At 55.3% G+C, this 14,303-nt stretch overlaps 1 protein-coding gene across 3 annotated transcripts in view; it reads right to left on the bottom strand.

Annotated features, from left to right (window-relative positions):
• Positions 1-9,707, bottom strand: part of eprs1 (glutamyl-prolyl-tRNA synthetase 1) — a 36,196-nt gene extending 26,489 nt beyond the window's left edge. For 2 of the 3 annotated variants that reach the window (XM_088626022.1, XM_088626024.1), the window contains exons 1-8: positions 9,545-9,707; positions 8,509-8,593; positions 6,078-6,177; positions 5,671-5,827; positions 4,357-4,502; positions 3,633-3,727; positions 3,419-3,545; positions 1,518-1,710 (exon numbers count right to left, since the gene is read on the bottom strand). In XM_088626022.1, coding sequence (XP_088482148.1) covers positions 1,518-1,710; positions 3,419-3,545; positions 3,633-3,727; positions 4,357-4,502; positions 5,671-5,827; positions 6,078-6,177; positions 8,509-8,593; positions 9,545-9,587 — 946 coding nt within the window. In that variant the 5' untranslated portion in view covers positions 9,588-9,707. The remainder of the gene's footprint in view (positions 1-1,517; positions 1,711-3,418; positions 3,546-3,632; positions 3,728-4,356; positions 4,503-5,670; positions 5,828-6,077; positions 6,178-8,508; positions 8,594-9,544) is intronic. The other variant, XM_088626023.1, reaches the window with a different exon arrangement.
• Between the last annotated feature and the right edge of the window lie 4,596 nt (positions 9,708-14,303).

Genomic DNA, 14,303 nt, shown 5'->3' with positions numbered 1-14,303 from the left:
CTGTGTGTGCAGCGGTGGGGGCTGTGTGTGCTGTGTGTGTAGCAGTGGGGGCTGTGTGGGCTGTGTGTGCAGCAGGGGGGGCTGTGTGTGCTGTTGTGCAGCGGTGGGGGCTGTGTGTGCTGTGTGTGCAGCGGGAGGGGCTGTGTGGTGGGGGTTGTGTGTGCTGTTGTGTAGCAGTGGGGGCTGTGCGGTAGGAGATGTGTGTGCAGCGGGGGGGGCTGTGTGGTGGGGGCTGTGTGTGCTGTTGTGTAGCAGTGGGGGCTGTGTGGTGGGGGTTGTGTGTGCAGCGGGGGGGGCTGTGTGGTGGGGGTTGTGTGTGCTGTTGTGTAGCAGTGGGGGCTGTGTGGTGGGGGTTGTGTGTGCAGCGGGGGGGGCTGTGTGTGCTGTGTGTGCAGCGGGAGGGGCTGTGTGGTGGGGGTTGTGTGTGCTGTTGTGTAGCAGTGGGGGCTGTGTGGTAGGAGATGTGTGTGCAGCGGGGGGGGCTGTGTGGTGGGGGCTGTGTGTGCTGTTGTGTAGCAGTGGGGGCTGTGTGGTGGGGGTTGTGTGTGCAGCGGGGGGGGCTGTGTGGTGGGGGCTGTGTGTGCTGTTGTGTAGCAGTGGGGGCTGTGTGGTGGGGGTTGTGTGTGCAGCAGGGGGGGCTGTGTGGTGGGGGTTGTGTGTGCTGTTGTGTAGCAGTGGGGGCTGTGTGGTGGGGGTTGTGTGTGCAGCGGGGGGGGCTGTGTGTGCAGCGGGGGGGGCTGTGTGGTAGGAGATGTGTGTGCAGCGGTGGGGGTTGTGTGGTGTGTGCTGTTGTGCAGCAGGGGGGGCTGTGCAGTGTGTGCTGTGTGTGTAGCAGGGGGGGCTGTGCAGTGTGTGCTGTGTGTGCAGCGGGAGGGGCTGTGTGGTGGGGGTTGTGTGTGCTGTTGTGTAGCAGTGGGGGCTGTGTGGTAGGAGATGTGTGTGCAGCGGGGGGGGCTGTGTGGTGGGGGCTGTGTGTGCTGTTGTGTAGCAGTGGGGGCTGTGTGGTGGGGGTTGTGTGTGCTGTTGTGTAGCAGTGGGGGCTGTGTGGTAGGAGATGTGTGTGCAGCGGGGGGGGCTGTGTGGTGGGGGCTGTGTGTGCTGTTGTGTAGCAGTGGGGGCTGTGTGGTGGGGGTTGTGTGTGCAGCGGGGGGGGCTGTGTGGTGGGGGCTGTGTGTGCTGTTGTGTAGCAGTGGGGGCTGTGTGGTGGGGGTTGTGTGTGCAGCAGGGGGGGCTGTGTGGTGGGGGTTGTGTGTGCTGTTGTGTAGCAGTGGGGGCTGTGTGGTGGGGGTTGTGTGTGCAGCGGGGGGGGCTGTGTGTGCAGCGGGGGGGGCTGTGTGGTAGGAGATGTGTGTGCAGCGGTGGGGGTTGTGTGGTGTGTGCTGTTGTGCAGCAGGGGGGGCTGTGCAGTGTGTGCTGTGTGTGTAGCAGGGGGGGCTGTGCAGTGTGTGCTGTGTGTGCAGCAGGGGGGGCTGTGTGGTGGGGGTTGTGTGTGCTGTTGTGCAGCAGGGGGGGCTCACAGTTGCTGCGGCTGCAGGACTCCACACGCTGCTCCCTCTCCTGCTTCATGCGCTCGGGCGGCGTGTCGTCGATGTAGGCCTTGCCCTCCCTCAGCAGCTGATCCGCGAAGGCCAGGATGGTGGGGAAGTGGTCTGAGGTGTAGCTGAACTGGTCCGGCTGGATCTGAAGCATCGCCACGTCCTCCAGGATCACCTGAGGGGCGAGACAGCGTGGCAGACAGCGCCTCTAGAGACACCGCCAAGTTCACCCCCACTGAAGTACATCCCCACTGGAGACACAGCACCATTCTGTACCAGCAGCCCCACCTGGAGACACACAGCACCATTCTGCACCAGCAGCCCCACTGGAGACACACAGCACCATTCTGCACCAGCAGCCCCACTGGAGACACACAGCACCATTCTGTACCAGCAGCCCCACTGGAGACACACAGCACCATTCTGTACCAGCAGCCCCACTGGAGACACACAGCACCATTCTGTACCAGCAGCCCCACCTGGAGACACACAGCACCATTCTGTACCAGCAGCCCCACCTGGAGACACACAGCACCATTCTGTACCAGCAGCCCCACTGGAGACACACAGCACCATTCTGTACCAGCAGCCCCACTGGAGACACACAGCACCATTCTGTACCAGCAGCCCCACTGGAGACACACAGCACCATTCTGTACCAGCAGCCCCACTGGAGACACACAGCACCATTCTGTACCAGCAGCCCCACTGGAGACACACAGCACCATTCTGTACCAGCAGCCCCACCTGGAGACACACAGCACCATTCTGTACCAGCAGCCCCACTGGAGACACACAGCACCATTCTGTACCAGCAGCCCCACTGGAGACACACAGCACCATTCTGCACCAGCAGCCCCACCTGGAGACACACAGCACCATTCTGTACCAGCAGCCCCACCTGGAGACACACAGCACCATTCTGTACCAGCAGCCCCACTGGAGACACACAGCACCATTCTGCACCAGCGGCCCCACCTGGAGACACACAGCACCATTCTGTACCAGCAGCCCCACTGGAGACACACAGCACCATTCTGTACCAGCAGATAATGGGAGCAGAGAGAAACTGCTGCATCAGCTGAATTAAGGGGGAGCCTTAGGAAGGAGAGACTGGACAGTGTAGAATGGAGTGGGGGTGAACACCCTTCCTCTTAAAGCGCCTTCAGATCTTTAATCATCAAGCAGTCAAGACTTCATTGTAATGCCTCATCTAAAAGATGTCATCTCCTACAGCACAGTGTCCCTGGTCGCAACACTGGGGTATTAATCCCAAAAGAAAAGCGCCACCTACAGGTCCACCAGCACCACTTTTTTTTTTTTTACAACAGCAGCCTGGTCTTCTGTAGAACAGTGTTTCCCAGCCCTGGTGCTGAGGTACCCCAGTCTCCTCTGGTTTATACAGTGTCACTCATCAAGCCCTCAAATCAGGGCTCCTCCCCTCAGAGCCCCGTGTCGCTGTGCTGACCGGCCCAGTCACGTCACCCGCTCACATGGACGGGACAGGGCGGAGCGGTGGCTCTGTGGCCAAGGATCTGCGCCTGTGGCTGGAAGGTTGCCGGTTCGAATCCTGCGGCCGGCAGAGCAATCCTACTCCGTTGGGCCCCAGAGCAAGGCCCTTAACCCCAACTGCTCCAGGGGCGCCGTATAAATGGCTGACCCTGTGCTCTGACCCCAAGCTTCTCTCCCTGTCAGTGTGTCTCATGGAGAGCAAGCTGGGGTATGCGAAAAGACGAATTCCTAATAGAAGAAATTGTAAAGGGCCAATTAAGTGATCTGATCTTATCTTAGACTGGGCCGGGCCGCAAGGAGAGTGCCCTGCCTGGAGCCGAAAGTGCTGTCCAGTTCAAATGCGACTGGAGTCGGCCTGCCGGCCCCCTGACCTTCTCGAAGTCCTCCTTCTCCTTCTCGGGGTTGGTGTCGTCGAAGCGCATGATCAGCTTGCCCTTGAAGTTGAGCTGGTAGTGCTGGTTCAGCAGGGCCGCCTTGGCATGGCCGATGTGCAGGTACCTGGCAGGGAGAGGAGAGGGGGCACTCGATGTCGCGCGTGATCCACCACGCACGGGCGGTCGATCGCGCGCCGTCCCCTGCACTCACCCGCTGGCCTCCGGGGGGAACCGGACCACCACCTTGCCCACCTCGGCCCCCGGCAGCTCCACGAACTTCCCCACATCCGCCTTCTTCTCCGAGGTCTGGGATCAGGGGGAGAGACACACAGAAGTCTGTAACTTTCCTGAATCATGTGACCACTCTGGCATCACTGTAACTCATCAGTCATGCCAATAGAGCACTATGAACTGGACCGAAGTGCAGAGGGAGTGTGAGAACAGCCCCAGAGTACAGTGACCAGCTCTACTCCTCAACAGACTCCTCATGTCTGTTCAGAGCTGCACACTCCCTGCTCTTGGAACCAGTTCTCCCAGTACAGTGAGGACTGGATCAGATTAGACCCCATTCCCAGCCCCTCTTCCCAGTCCAGTGAGGACCGGATCAGACCCCATTCCCAGCCCCTCCTCCCGGTCCAGTGAGGACCGGATCAGACCCCATTCCCAGCCCCTCCTCCCGGACCAGTGAGGACCGGATCAGACCCATTCCCAGCCCCTCCTCCCAGTATAGCCTGGACTGGATCAGATCCCATTCCCAGCCCCTCCTCCCAGTATAGCCTGGACTGGATCAGATCCCATTCCCAGCCCCTCCTCCCAGTATAGCCTGGACTGGATCAGATCCCATTCCCAGCCCCTCCTCCCGGTACACTGAGGACCGGATCAGATCAGATCAGTCCCCATTCCCAGCCCCTCCTCCCAGTACAGCCTGCACTTACCGCCCCAGTGCTGGGGGTGGCCCCAGCAGTGCTCCACTTGTCCCCCACAGCCCTGAAGGGTCCCTGCGAGCGGAGGAAGCAGAACCAGCGCTTGACGTGAGGCGGGGCCTGTCCCTGAGAGAGGGCGGACTGCCAGGAGGCGCTGCCTGAGGGGACAGGGGACAGGAGAGGGAGACGCAGGGTCAGCCTGCGAGCTCCCCTACAGCTCTGGGTCAGGGGGCTGGACTGAACCGTGTGTGAGACTCCCAGCGTTCAGGCCCGCGCTCCCGCCGCGAGAGAGGGGGCGGCGATCGAGGCCCGCGCTCCCGCCGCGAGAGAGGGGGCGGTGTGCAGGCCCGCGCTCCCGCCGCGAGAGAGGGAGCGGTGTGTAGGCCCGCAATCCCGCCGCGAGAGAGGGAGCGGTGTGCAGGCCCGCAATCCCGCCGCGAGAGAGGGGGCTGCGATCGTGGCCCGCGCTCCCGCCGCGAGAGAGGGGGCGGCGATCGAGGCCCGCGCTCCCGCCGCGAGAGAGGGGGCGGCGATCGTGGCCTGCGCTCCCGCCGCGAGAGAGGGGGCGGCGATCGAGGCCCGCGCTCCCGCCGCGAGAGAGGGAGCGGTGTGCAGGCCCGCAATCCCGCCGCGAGAGAGGGAGCGGTGTGCAGGCCCGCAATCCCGCCGCGAGAGAGGGGGCTGCGATCGTGGCCCGCAATCCCGCCGCGAGAGAGGGGGCGGCGATCGAGGCCCGCGCTCCCGCCGCGAGAGAGGGAGCGGTGTGCAGGCCCGCAATCCCGCCGCGAGAGAGGGGGCGGTGTGCAGGCCCGCAATCCCGCCGCGAGAGAGGGAGCGGTGTGCAGGCCCGCGCTCCCGCCGCGAGAGAGGGGGCGGCGATCGAGGCCCGCGCTCCCGCCGCGAGAGAGGGAGCGGTGTGTAGGCCCGCAATCCCGCCGCGAGAGAGGGAGCGGTGTGCAGGCCCGCAATCCCGCCGCGAGAGAGGGGGCGGCGATCGTGGCCCGCGCTCCCGCCGCGAGAGAGGGAGCGGTGTGCAGGCCCGCAATCCCGCCGCGAGAGAGGGAGCGGTGTGCAGGCCCGCAATCCCGCCGCGAGAGAGGGAGCGGCGATCGTGGCCCGCGCTCCCGCCGCGAGAGAGGGAGCGGCGTGCAGGCCGGCACTCCTGGTGTCAGCTGGTACAATAGCTCAAGGGCTCGGTCTGAGCCGATAGAACAGACGCTGAGAGCTCAGTCCCTCAGGCTTGCGATCACCGCAGGGACACTGACAGTACCCTCCCCAGCAGAGAGCACACGCCACCACCACGCGGCGCGGTGACCCCAGGCTGACCTGTGAGCTTCGCCCACACGCAGAGGTCAGCCAGGGTCAGGCTGTGGCCCACGAGGAAGGTCCGCAGAGCGAGGGCGCCGTTGAGCTCGGCCAGCGCCGGCCCCAGGGAGGACTGGGTCAGCAGCCGACGGGCGCTGAACTCCAGCCAGTGATCCACCTGGGAGAGAGGGAGAGGAGGAGAACAGAGAGCAGGTGTGAGCGGATGAACTGGAAAAATCAAGAAAACCAGCAGCCCTGCAATGGGCAGGCAGCACTCACAGCAGCGCTGCCGAGACTGGAAACACACCACTGACACCGCTGCCCTCCCTGCTACTGATCCCAGCACCTGCTTTGCCCGAGGAGACGTTTTCCACGCAAGATGACGACACGGCGACCCTGAAGGCCCAGGCCCCACGGGGGCGGCTCACCTCGGTGTGCTCCATCAGGCTGGACCCATACAGCCCCCGGCTGGCCGCCGCTCTGGCCAGGTAGCGGGCGATGGAGTTCACATCGCTGAACTGGACCGAGCTGAGAGACGGAGAGAAGAGCAGAGCGTTCACCTGTGCTCAGAGCACAGCCCCGACCCCCTGACACAAACAGGGCTCACCGCTGACCCGTACTGACCACAGAGACCGAGAGAGACCGAGAGACCGAGAGACCGAGAGACCGAGAGACCGAGAGACCGAGAGACCGAGAGACCGAGAGACCGAGAGACAGAGAGACCGAGAGACAGAGAGAGACAGAGAGAGACAGAGAGAGACAGAGAGAGGAGCAGAGCGTTCACCTGTGCTCAGAGCACAGCCCCACCCCCTGACACAAACAGGGCTCACCGCTGACCCGTACAGAGACAGAGACAGAGACAGAGACAGAGACAGAGACAGAGACAGAGACAGAGACAGAGACAGAGACAGAGACAGAGACAGAGACAGAGACAGAGACAGAGACAGAGACAGAGACAGAGACAGAGACAGAGACAGAGACAGAGACAGAGACGCACTTCCTACTACACTGTGACAGATACTCTGGGATTAGAGAAACATTCTTCCCCAAATTCAGAAATCTAATCCCAGAGTTCCCACACCTGCCAGAATCACAGTGGGTCCCAATCCTATTGGGAGAGGAAGGAGGGAACTCAGTGGAACTGGCAGCCCAGTATGTGATCTCCTGTCACAGCCTGAGGAACAGTGAGTCTGTCTCCCAATAATGCTCCATCTGTCTACAGCAGTGGGTCTCAAACTGTGGTACGTGTACCGGCAGTGGTACGTGGAGTGCCGCCAGGTGGTACGCCAAATGACCCTGGAACTGTGTCGTGTGCATTGAAAAATCGGGACGGGTTTTCATATTTTGTATTTTAATATGTGTCGAATACGCAGCCTACGTACTTCGATACAGTGCGCGCTAATACTTCAGTGGACACAAGAGATACTCTGTAATTCTATACCACTCTGTAGGAATGCGTGCTACGGACGCAAGTGACCAATTGTATTTAAAAAAAGCTACTGTATCTCCAGCAAATAGGGAGAAAGGAGGATGTGCGTGATTTTGGAACAATGCCAACGTTGTAAACACAGGAATGCATAGAAATACGTGCTACGAACGCAGGTCATCTTGTGAGCACACGAAAGCGTGATAACAGAAAAATATTTAAGAACTGTTCTAATTTGAGAAAAATACACCGAGCGTCTCTGTGTTTCTCTCCCATGCGCATGAAATAAAACCTTTAAATAAATACGGAAATAACGGAAACGCGGAAAAATGCAAGCTTGCGGATTGCTAAAGCAGGTAAGCTACACTATTTTTGAAGAACCTTATTTACCGTTGGCAAAAGAGCTGACACCTATTATGTGTAGAGAAAAAGCTGCTAAACAGCTCGACCTGCTGCCCCCATCCCCCTGAAAGACACAGTCATTCATAGAATTATTGAAATGAAGGATTATATCAAAAGTACACTGATAGAGCGCGTTAAGATGAGCAGATGTTTTTCACTGCAATTAGATGAGTCTGTAGTCGATTTGGCCAATTTGCTCGTTTACAATAGATACGAGTTTGAGGGCATGTCCCATGAAGACTTTCTGTTCTGTAAACCGCTACCAACAGGAACTACAGGAGAGCACACCGCGAGACCTTTGCCGTCAAGAAAATGTCTGACGATTTAATATCTGTTAGACTCTGTTGTGAATGGTATCAAGGCTCAAAACATTAATTCATATCTGCTTTGCTCAACTAAACAGGCTCACCCCTCTCACTGAAATGGTGCTTTTTTATTAGTTGTTGTTAATGTTTTTTTTTCTGTAAAACACTTTGAGAAGCCACCTTTAAAGGTGCTATATCAAATAAAGTTTATTATTATAATATTTATTATATGTATGTATGAGTGTGTGTGCACGCGTGCTCATGTTGGTCATTGAGAATTTCTGGGGTTCCTATGAGATGATGACTTGTAGGTGGTACTTGTCGATGCTTTGGTTGGATTAGGGGTGGTACTTGGTCCAAAAAGTTTGAGAACCACTGGTCTACAGTATATGTCAATATTTTATGATATGTCCTTGTTGTAAATGTCTGTAGATTTTATTTTAGTTTTTGTTTCATGTGAATTTCATTATTTGATTTGCTTTGGCAACACTGATTGTACCCATCGGTCATGCTAATAAAGCACCTTGAATTGTAAAAACTGAATTGAATTGAGAGGGAATCTCTCTGCTGACCCGTACTGACCACAGAGAGAGAGAGAGAGAGAGAGAGAGAGAGAGAGAGAGAGAGAGAGAGAGAGAGAGAGAGAGAGAGAGAGAGAATCTCTCTGCTGACCCGTACTGACCACAGAGACAGTGTGAGTGAGGGTGGGTGTACACTCATACTCACTCAGAGACTCTCAGGCTGGTGTCTTTGCCCTCCTCCACTGACACACTCACAGTGTCCTTCACGTGCTCCGCGGTCAGCAGCGCCCCTGGACGGAGAAGCACAACTGTCAGGCCTCTGACCTCTGACCTCTGACCCCTGTCCACACGCGCCCAGAAGCGTTTCCGAGTGCAGAAGGGAGGCAGAGCCTGGCAAGTCAGACCCGAAAATGGAAATGGTTTACAGCCCCTATACCGCTGTGTGAAGAGCACAGCAGATCACAGGGTACTGGAGACCAAGCTCTGCACTAGGCATGGAGTCCAGGGTCCAGTCACAGCACACAGAGACCCAACAAGCCCACTCCAGGAGACACACACTCACACTGCCCACAAAGACCCAGCAAGCCCACTCCAGGAGACACACACTCACACTCCGCACACAGAGACCCAGCAAGCCCACTCCAGGAGACACACACTCACACTCCGCACACAGAGACCCAACAAGTACACGCCAGGAGACACACACACCCAACAAGCACGATCTGCTGACACCAATTACTGGAAACACTCTGATGGCCCCAAGCGGATTGTCTTTCAGATGGTTGCATCAGCACACGCAGGAATGCAGGGCTGGTAGACACGCAAAGCTTAACAATTACATGAAGAAGGAACTAGAAAAAGCCTCAGCCTGTCCAGGAGTGTATTGATAATTAAGTCATAAATTGGAATGATTTACAAATCTATAACCATACAATCGCCTTAGCACCAGCTCTTCCACCTCCAACTTTCTTCCGCGGTGCAGAGCGGCAGAGCCCGCACACCTACTGCGGCCGCGTCTGGGCTGACAGCTGGTCCTCACGGGCTGACAACCGGACTGCAGCATCTATGTTCTAACCCACACAGTAAAGCTGATGGCAACACGCGTGGTCTGTTAACGCACAGTCAGCGGAGACGGTGCCACGCCGGCACCGACACTATACTGTTAATTACAGCAAGACGTGGCGGCTCGGAAAGACAGCGTGCTGGCCGGACTGGCGACAGCAAGGCGTTCGCCTACATACCAAGCGGCGGGTTGCTGGAGTCGATGATGAGCTTCAAAGCCATGGTATCGCCCTCTCTTGCTGTTTGTGATGTGCTATGGTCCTCTCCCTTCAGGCAGTTTCTCGCTCTCCAGCCACGCAGCTATACAGCTTCGCCGCTCCGCCCTCGAAATGCGGCCCCACCGACAACACAGGCCAGACGCATAAAGGTTCCGCACTTCAGCGTCCTTGGATCAGATCACTGATCTCACAGCTGTAAATACACGGTTGGCTCTACATTCGAGTATTTCTCGTATTTGTCTTACATTTGAACTACTACTACTACTGTAAACATGATGAGACAAGATGCTAACTCAAGTGTTAATATCCCAATAAATACTTTATTTGATTAAAAGTAAGTTTTTAAGCATTCCAGCAGTATTTACATTTTGATTTTTTAAATTACCTTTGGCTAAAAGCTCATAGAAAACATATAAATCAACAACAATAGGTGTTAAGCGAGACGACCAATTTATTTTATTTTTTTACGGTAAATAATTGACCCCAGAATCTCTTCCAGCTGGTTCTTGAAGGAAACCAGAGTACCGGCTTCAACAACATGACTGGACAGCTTCTTTCACACTCCCACCACTCTTTGTGTAAAGAAGTGCCTCTGTTCTCAGTTTAAATGCAATTCCTCACAGTTTCCACTTGTGTCTGCTGAGTCATGTTTCACTGTTCATTCTGGAGAAATCCTCTGGGTTGACTTTGTCAATGTGTCACAGTCTTCTCTGTTCCAGACTAAAGAGACTCCATTCCTTCAGCCTGTCAGTGTAGGACAGTCCCATAATACTCGTATCAGGCCCCCTCACAGTCTTCTCTGTTCAAGACTAAAGGGATTCAGTTCCTTCAGCCTGTCAGTGTGGGACAGTCCCTTAATACTTGTATCACTCTCCTCACAATCTTCTCTGTTCAAGACTAAAGAGACTCAGTTCCTTCAGCCTGTCAGTGTAGGACGGTCCCTTAATACTCGTATCAGGCCCCCTCACAGTCTTCTCTGTTCAAGACTAAAGGGATTCAGTTCCTTCAGCCTGTCAGTGTAGGACAGTGTAGGATCTTTCCTTGGGATACTGTCCGCAGACCAACAGCCAAACTGAACAAGTTACCCAGGACCTGGAAACATATTTGCACTGCCACAGATCTGCTTTCCAAGAGGACTGGGCACACCTTGCACCCTGGGCCAGACTCTCCCGAGCCATTCTGGTGAAATCTGTCTGGATGTCAATACGGCTTCCAAGAGCTCCTCTCCTAGGACCAGGGCCGGTCCCAGCTGTTTGGATCACTACTGTTATCAGCTCCCACCCCAACCTAATTTTACCATTTAGAACAATTCAATACATTAATTATACAACTAGAAAACTTGTATTAACCAGCTTTGAAGAACACTTAGTAAACAAGTTACAAACAAGAACAAGAAGCACAAATTCTACAAGGATAACATATATTTTAACATTGACAGTAATGAATATTACCATTAATAATACATAACGATAAAACAGAATCTCTGTTACTTCAAAATTGTAGCAAATCATGACTTGCAAACTACTGCATTGAAACCTTTGTAGAAAGGAATTTTAGAAATAAATATATAATTCAAAAATAAGTGCACTCGACAACAGTGAAGGTGATATCATGAAGTCTGAGCAGATGGGAACACTTTCTAAAAAAACTTTCAAGAAATCAATTCGCCTAGATTTCAGGAGGCAAAATCATTAATGACCTCTTCATACAGTAGTAGTCGGCCCACTGAGTGATCGGTGCTCATGAGGACCGGTCCACTGAGACAGTCCTGTGTCATGGCTGACCTCTGACCTCTGACCAGCTCCGCTCTGCTCCTGCCGCTGTCCCTGGGAGAGTCACTGGGTTCACACTGCCCTTTAATGCAGGGCCGTGTCGAGGGGTGGGAGGGTCCCTGCGATGTAGTCAGTGCCTCCAGTTCTGAATACTGCATCTGCTCTCCCACGAGCTTCAGATTTCATCTCCAGTTAAAATAAGAGTTCTGTGTGTGGCTTTATTAAAATATTTACACAAGTATGTATGTATATTGTAGCGCCCTCGCCTGGCGTGGCAGCTGGGGTGCGTGGCGAGGGGCCGGACAGGAGTAGTGGGGGCCAGGGTGGGGACTAGGGGGGCCGCTGGCCAGTGCTGCTGACCCCCTGTGGAACAGGTGTACAGGGTCGCGAGATCGCCTGGACTCGTGTAAATAGTTTCCCTGGGTTTGCACCTCTTATATACCTGCACCCAGTTACCACCCTATACCCGTGTACCTGTACCCAGACTGACCCCAGTGTGTTGTAGCCTGCTTCCTCTCTCTGCTCAATTCAATTCAAGGTGCTTTATTGGCATGACCGATGAGTACGATCAGTGTTACCAAAACAAATAATAATCAAATAAAATAAAATACAAATCTACAGACATTTGCAACAAAGACATATTATAAAATATTTACATATACTGTCAACATATTGAGCATTATTGGGAGACAGACTCACTGTTCCTCAGGCTGTGACAGGAGATCACATACTGGGCTGCCAGTTCCACTGAGTTCCCTTCTCCCTCTCCCAGTAGGATTGGGACCTGTTGTGGTTTTGGCAGGTGTGGGAACTCTGGGATTAGATTTCTGAATTTGGGGAAGAATGTTTCTCTAATCCCAGAGTATCTGTCACAGTGCAGTAGGAAGTGCACCTCTGTCTCTATTTCTCCCCGCTGGCAGTGGGAGCACAGCCTGTCCTCTCTGGGCAGCCAGGTCTGCCTGTGTCCCCAGTTTCTATGGCCAGGCTGTGGTCACTGAGCCTGTCCTTCGTCAGCATCAGTTTCTCTTTGTTGTTTCTTATCTCGATCAAATATTCGGCTAGTGTGTATTGTCTGTTTAAGGTTCTGTAGCATTCCAGTTTATGTTGTGTTTGTGTGTGTGTCCCAGTGTGTGAGATATTGCTGTTTGATCTGTGCTGTGATGTGGCTGAGTCTGAGTTGTGGTGCTCTAGCAGTGCTGTCCTGATCCTGGTTAGTGTCGGTGTGGCTCAGGTCAGTGAGCCTCAGAAGCAGCTGGCTCAGGGGGCTCTGTTCTGGGCTCAGCTCTTGGCTCAGCAGGGCTTTGTGTTGGTATTGTGTTAATTTGTACCTGTTTCCCTGAGGCTTTCTTCTGGAAAACCATAACTCTGGTCTTGTACAGATGGGCTGGCAGTGCCCAGGTCTGACAGTCCTGCTCCAGCAGTGCCAGGTTCTGCTGCAGCCCCTGTTCTGGGTCTAGATGGGCTGGCAGTGCCCAGGTCTGACAGTACTGCTCCAGCAGGACCAGGCTCTGCTGCAGCCCCTGTTCTGGGTCTAGATGGGCTGGCAGTGCCCAGGTCTGACAGTCCTGCTCCAGCAGTGCCAGGCTCTGCTGCAGCCCCTGTCGTGTGGGCGACAGCAGGACCAGGTCATCCTCGTAGAGCAGGAACTTGATCTGTCTGTCATGTAGTGTGAGACCAGGAGCTGCAGACTGTTCCTAGATTCCTGCTAACTCACTGATATAGATATTGAACAGTGTTGGACTCAGGCTCTCTCTCTCTTTGTTGTTGTTGCTGCTGTGCCAGACGCACGTCCGATTAATAAAGCGCCGTGTTCTCCATTAAGAAGAGCCCGAGTTCCTGTCTCTAACCTCGCCAAACCCGTCACGTCACTATTTTTTATGCGTGTGTGAAGCGGGATTGGGGGAGGGGGAGGGCGAGGATGGCCGCCCCCTTCGCCCCCTCTTTGAGACGGCCCTGATTGATACAGGAGAAGCTGCGAGTTAAACAATGCGTTTTAATGTCGTTCAGTATACTTGCTGAGCAGTCTTGTGTTGTACGTTTGTTTTCACGCTTTTGTTTGGCCGGGCAGCGCTGATGTCTACCAGCAAACCCACACAAGTGGGAAACTTCTTCTAAAAGACCTCCAGTTCTCCGTGTGTGCAGCTTGAAGATGTGGCTTGCCTGCCGCTCACTAGTTACAGGGACCTGGCAGACTCGAAACCCAGTGAAATATAAATGTGATTGATTGGCATGCCTCTGTGTCGAGATGGCTTATCCTGCTCTCCTTTTCTGCACTTCAGAAACATCACGTACTCGATTACTGGTCATTTGACTGGACTCCCGTGAGGATGATTCACAGCAGCAACAGAAAGAGCCGCTACTGTACAGCGCCTGTTTTCGCTCCCGTTTGAACGCGCCTTGCGCTGCTCATTGCTTGCGGCCGAGCCCAGGACTTCCAGCACAATCCACTGACGCGCCGCGGCTAACCGAGCAGCTGGAGACCTCCTGGGACCCCGGAGAGTCGGAAGAGCTAACCTCCTGAAGGCAGCATAGGGCTGCCTACCGCCGTCGACGAAATATCTCACCTTATCGTCCCGGTCGACGACCCGGCACCTTCGGTCAAGACTACCCGCTTGTGAGCTGGCATCTCGATATACAGTATTGGCCCTTGCAATGTCCTAGGACCTACCGACTGGCCCTTTCGCCATCTCTAGGGAGAAGGAGACCCGCGCTGACCACCACACACCCACTGCTCCAGCGAACTGACTCCACACCGCACCCCGGACTCAAGACGAGTCCGGTCCAGTTTACAATCAAGGAAGAGGACCGTAAGAGAGCGAACCCGGAACCCGGAACCCTGCCCTTGGCGGATTCGGTCTCTCCGCGCCTGCTTCCCTTCTCGGGCTCGGGGTCCGGTCGGAGTCCGCCGGTTGCCGAGGGGGTTCCTGTATTGACCGGGCTGGGACCGA

Source organism: Lepisosteus platostomus, chromosome 3 (assembly GCF_059453375.1).
Source record: "Lepisosteus platostomus isolate fLepPlt1 chromosome 3, fLepPlt1.hap1, whole genome shotgun sequence".
Classification (NCBI taxonomy): domain Eukaryota; kingdom Metazoa; phylum Chordata; class Actinopteri; order Semionotiformes; family Lepisosteidae; genus Lepisosteus; species Lepisosteus platostomus.
The sequence above is the reverse complement of the archived record's forward strand: the minus strand, read 5'-3'. Positions and strand labels throughout refer to the sequence as shown.